The sequence below is a fragment of the Cryptococcus neoformans genome, chromosome 1, assembly GCF_000149245.1.
Source record: "Cryptococcus neoformans var. grubii H99 chromosome 1, complete sequence".
Taxonomy (NCBI): domain Eukaryota; kingdom Fungi; phylum Basidiomycota; class Tremellomycetes; order Tremellales; family Cryptococcaceae; genus Cryptococcus; species Cryptococcus neoformans.
Window position 1 is genome coordinate 1,681,384 of NC_026745.1, and position 5,000 is coordinate 1,686,383.

At 52.0% G+C, this 5,000-nt stretch overlaps 4 protein-coding genes; 2 read left to right on the forward strand and 2 right to left on the reverse strand.

The window, feature by feature from the left end:
- CNAG_00645 (2,5-diamino-6-(ribosylamino)-4(3H)-pyrimidinone 5'-phosphate reductase) overlaps positions 1–1,027 on the forward strand; it is a 2,188-nt gene extending 1,161 nt beyond the window's left edge. The window contains exons 2-5 of the mRNA XM_012190989.1: positions 20–90; positions 138–374; positions 452–648; positions 699–1,027. Of these exons, the coding sequence (XP_012046379.1) occupies positions 20–90; positions 138–374; positions 452–648; positions 699–791 (598 nt within the window). The 3' untranslated portion in view covers positions 792–1,027.
- CNAG_07959 (hypothetical protein) lies at positions 799–4,262 on the reverse strand. XM_012191703.1 has 11 exons: positions 3,985–4,262; positions 3,861–3,931; positions 3,728–3,801; positions 3,569–3,642; positions 2,952–3,504; positions 2,753–2,894; positions 2,171–2,680; positions 1,953–2,095; positions 1,571–1,878; positions 1,243–1,495; positions 799–1,154 (listed from the first exon to the last, which is right to left on the reverse strand). Exons 1-11 carry the CDS (start codon positions 4,162–4,164, stop codon positions 988–990), a joined length of 2,475 nt encoding a protein of 824 aa, XP_012047093.1. The 5' UTR covers positions 4,165–4,262; the 3' UTR covers positions 799–987.
- The window catches only part of CNAG_00647 (hypothetical protein), a 1,176-nt gene continuing 50 nt past the window's right edge, over positions 3,875–5,000 (forward strand). The window contains exons 1-3 of the mRNA XM_012191467.1: positions 3,875–4,456; positions 4,514–4,575; positions 4,638–5,000. The exon at positions 4,638–5,000 is cut by the window's right edge and continues 50 nt beyond it. Of these exons, the coding sequence (XP_012046857.1) occupies positions 4,377–4,456; positions 4,514–4,575; positions 4,638–4,873 (378 nt within the window). The 5' untranslated portion in view covers positions 3,875–4,376 and the 3' untranslated portion in view covers positions 4,874–5,000. The remainder of the gene's footprint in view (positions 4,457–4,513; positions 4,576–4,637) is intronic.
- The window catches only part of CNAG_00648 (esterase/lipase), a 1,552-nt gene continuing 1,550 nt past the window's right edge, over positions 4,999–5,000 (reverse strand). Inside the window, exon 6 of the mRNA XM_012191468.1 lies at positions 4,999–5,000. This exon is cut by the window's right edge and continues 269 nt beyond it. The gene's annotated coding sequence lies outside the window, so the exon portion shown is untranslated.

The window sequence follows — 5,000 nt, forward strand, 5'->3', positions numbered from 1 at the left end:
CCCCCCCCCCCCCCCCCAGCCTCAGAGCCATCCACGACGCCATCCTCGTCGGCGTACACACCCTCCTCCTCGACGACCCCCGCCTACAAAGTATACTCCCTCTCTCACCCCTGCATCCAGCATTGACGCTTCATTAGCCAACCTCCTCCCCCCCTCCCACGCCTCGCCCCCGCCCCAGCCACTCATCCTCGACCCCTCCCTCCGCTTCCCACTCACTTCCCGGATCCTGAACGAGTGGAACACGAAACCTGCCTTGCGCGGACGGACGCTGAAGCAACCGTGGATCCTCTGTGGCTCAAATGTCTCCAGCGACAGAATCAACGAGGTCCAACAGGCTGGTGCGAGGGTTGTGCCCGTCCCGCTCGATTCCAATGGTGCGTCAAATGCAAAAAGAGGTTTAACCAAAACAGATCTCTCTTTCCATGATACCATGATTGACCTTTTCGAGCAGGTCGCATCCCTCCATCGTCCCTTCCTTCCATCTTGACCTCTCTCGGTCTCAGATCCGTCATGATCGAAGGCGGTTCGCGCGTTCTTTCCAGCTTTCTTCACACCCTGAAAAGAGACGATGGCAGTAAGCTTGTGGACAGCGTCGTGGTCACCGTCGCCCCGATGTTTATCGGTGAAGGCGTCGGTGTCGTCCCAGAGGCAAGTTTTCAAGATTCTTTCGATGCAGCACTTTCTAATCGTTGTGTCAGGGCGAAGACAAGGGCCTTCCAAGACTCCAAACTGTACACACGGAGACGATGGGCAAGGACACTGTCATGATCTGTACAGTTCAAGTTGAATAATCCGTGTAATGACAGTAACCATGTATACATTATTGGCGTATGTAACAAGTTACCAAAACCACATCAAAGCATACAGGCTACCGAGCCAAGATAGGGAAAAAGGAGAACACGGTCATTAACATCGTCAAACGTTTCAACGTAACACACATATAATGTAATGTCCTTTTTCGGCTGCTCCCAAGCAAACCACCTCCGCCTACCCTATAGCGACTCCATGCACCGGCACATAATCCGAATCAATTTCACCAGGCTTCATGTTTTCTAACAGCTGCTGCATAAATTTGCTCTCAAAGCTCGAATTGGTGAACACCGTGACCAGCGAGTCGGCAGTAGTTCGCAGAATATTGGGCGCCAGCACGAGCGCTTTCATTTTTTCACCTATCAGCTTTTTTTTTTTTTTTTGTGGCTCTGTCTCTGAGCGAGAAAGAACGTATTAAAGTCTCAAACGTACCGAGGTTCATAGGACCCATCTTTGTCTTTTCCACGACTTTTTCCTGTATGAATATTTGCACAAAGCTTACTACGAATACCAGCACCCTCCGGTTATAAATTGGCAACTTTTGAACAATCTCGACTACCTGTCGATAATCCTTTGATGCGATGAGGGCATCATTATACAATGCTGTTGGAATCAGAGGTTCTTCAAGCTCTCTTAGCCAGAGTTTGAAAAGGGAAGCTACCACGTGCGGGTCGTCGATACCTTTCTACTCTCCATACCATCAGATTTCTCTTCTTTTTTTTTTTATTATTTTTTTTTCCTTTTTCCAAGATAAACTTACCAGTCGGTAATGACCTCGATCCATCCGGCTTTTCAACTCTGCCACACAATCTCCATCACCCGGTACCCTGAATATCCCTTCACTCCTCGTTCCGCCCAGTGCCAATATGCCATCCGCCAGAAAAGGCAGGATGATAGGGACTTTTAGTTGTGGGTATGATGTCTTTTGGAGATCCATGATTCGGACAAGAGATTCGCCGTATACGGAAGGATAGAATGCAGCATCGGATGCGTGCTCAATCTCGCCAACAGTAAGCGGTTTCGCCCGACGACCTATAGTGGAGAATGTTTCGATTTTCGCCATGCAATCTAATATCGCCTGTTTGTCAGTTCGTTGATGATTCACACAAGGACGGGGGCTAAAAAGTTGCGACTATACTTGCACTTTGCCATGATCCCAATCCCATCCGATTGATCATTCAAATGCTTTTCCAAAAAGTTCTTTACAAACGTCTCGAAATTCTTGCTGGGCCCAAAAGAGTTGACAAACACACACAACAGTTGGAATCCTAGCACGACAGAGTCACTGCAGGGTTTTTTTTTTCTTTCCATCAGCGTTGCCCTGCCCCCTTCCCCCCGGGGATAAGGGATATCAACTTACTGATCGGGATTCTTGGTAAGCTGTTTGATGACCTGCGAATAAACCTCATCCCTCATCTCTCCCTGCGCCACACACAGCTGGATCATCCATCGAATCTCTTCAAGCACCACCATCTTCTCGCCTCGAGATCCACCACCATCCACAGTCCCATCGCCAGCGGCAAAGCCCTTGGGCACATCATCCTCCCTTCTCTTTCCCTTGAGGGACAACTCAGCCAGCAGGGCTGAAGATCCAGCGTGTGAGGGTTTGGCACCTTCCACAGGGCGATCCCGTTCTCCCATCACATGTTGGATGACTTTGAAGCACGTCACTGCATCTTTTGAGAGGTGTTTGGATAGGACCAACAGCGGGGCAGTGGTAGATTGTCGCTGCCATTCCATGATGCGTGATACGGGTACTTTGGTGCGAAACATGCCTGTACGTCGGATGGCAAAGTATTTCCGGGAAAAATCGTCTGTTTGGAAAGCTTGGATCTGGGAGCTGATATCCGGTGGAAGAAGAGGATGGAGTCTTTTGGCGAATGACATTAGTTGGATTCCAACTGGAGAAAAAAAAAAAGGGGGGGGGAAATGAGGTCCTTACCCTGTGCTGAGGCGTTTTGTCTTGACAGACGCTGGTTGTTCGACAAAGATCGGTTCAAGCGGCATGTCCTTGGGTAAAGCGCTAGTCGAAGCCGCCAGCATTGTCTGTCTCTGTCTTGTTGGTGACCGCTCTGTACGCTCGTCTACCGGCACCTTGTCAGTCCTACTCTTTTTTTTTTTGCCATACACTTCTGACATACTTTGAATATGTGAAATTCCCAACCTCTCTACAGATACACTCCTCTTCATTTTGGATTTACTCTTCTTGTCCTTTTTCCCCAAAGCTTTTGTCCTTTTCTTGTCCCACCATCCACCGTCAGATGTTCCTGAATTATCGCTTTTATCAGCTTCACTCCCGCTTCTTTCCTCAACCACAGATAACGGGTTCGCAAGACTTGACAGATTGGGAGCCGTCAACGATGACGACATTGATTTCTGTTTGGTGAGAGACACACTTGGTGATGAGGGAGAGAGGGGAGCGGTAGCAAGAGGGTTGAAAGCGGGTGATGTAAAGAGTCCACGGGAGGGTGTATCGACGTCTGGAGTATGAAGTGCAGTCGCACGGGGACTGTCCACCGATGCAGATGGAGAGTAGAGGGGAATAGGAATGGTAGGTTTGGGCTGGTTTTTGGTAGGGGTGACTGCTGGCTGGGTAGTATAAGATCGTTCGCGAGAAGGGGTTGAAGGGCTGTGGATACGGGTATCCGGGCGGGAAGATTTATGTGCAGGCGATCGTGCGGGGAGAGCGTTACGCTGGACAAGAACGGGCATTAGATTAATACGGACGCATAAGCATGGCGAGGAAGGGAATACATGCCTGAATCAAACCCAAGGGGATAACAAAGGCATTGGCGCGAGGTCTCGTCCATTGTGTCTTTCCAGTCAGAGTATCTGGTTGAGTGAAACAGGGGTGGGTGTTAAAACATGCCCTCGGTCAGCGTCCTTTTTTCTTCACCATCGGCAGATAAAAGCATACTGTAGTAGTACGACCTGTTGTTGCGAGTAGAGTCTGCAAGCTCCCACCATTCACCGTCTGGTGATCTCGGAACGCTGCGGCATCGTCATGTCAGGCGCCGCGGACGGGCCACGCAGCGGGGGATGCGACTCACACGAACGCTCCGACAGGCGGATCCCAGCTGCATTGTCCGGATGCAGGGCAGGCGAAGAATACATGCTGGGTCTGCACAACGAGCTGCTGTCAGCGCCGAAAGTGTACGAGGCCACGGCACTCACCAACGGGTCCGCCAAGGTCACCCAGAACTGAAGACTCCATCCCAGCGCGGGGTCTTCGCACGTCGCCAGCGCATCTTCCACAGCGGGTGCTGCGCAGCTGCGGGTGCCAGACGCCCTCGACGGCGGCCGGAGAGTCATGGGCGGGCAGCTTAGCGCGGGCGCACGCAAGAAGGAGTCCATGTTTTATCTCGCCGACTACTCCGCGGGACCAAACTAGCGAAAACAAGTGTCAGGCACCCGGAGTGCCTGGCGGCAGCGAGGGCATTGCTCGCGTGGCGCGTGTCGCTCAAATTATTGCACTGCCCTCTTCCTTCTTTCCTTCCTTCCTTCCTCCCATCTCGTTCCATCCCTTCGCCACCCGCCTGTCCCCCACCCGCTTGTCCCCACCCGCCATGCCCTCCACACACCCCAACAAACCGCTCTACACCCCGCGACCGCCCCCAGGCATCAGAAGAAAACTCTGGGAATGGTCGTGAGTCCTGCCATCCCCGCCTCCGCCCCCGCTCTGACCCGATTCCTTGACTTGCAGCACTAAATTCGAGTGCACTTTTGCACTCTCCATGATGCAGCCGTGGGAAAAGGCAGTCATCTGTAAGCTCCTCACTATCACGTGTTCACTACTCCGTCCACTCACCAACCCATCCACGCCACAGGGTCCACCTTGACAATCATCACCCTCCTCTTCTGGTTCTCCGTCTACACCTACCTCCCCGCCCACCTCGCCTACCTCTCGCGACGATACGCGTACTATGTTTATGGCGACGAAGCCGCTCACCTCGACTACTTTGTCCCTAGAGTCGGCGAGTGGGTCGGAGGTCATGTCGGCAGGGGCATTGGTGAAGTACGAAAAGGCATGGGTCTCGCCGCTGGAGGCAGGGTCGAATTGTAGACTGAAAGCCAAGGCCGTATTACTGTTCGTATCTGGCAACGTTGTGCATGGTGAATCGCGGTTTGTGAATTGTTGGGTCTCCTAGTCCGTCTGGGATTTTTTTTTGGATATAGAGTTCCTTCATTGT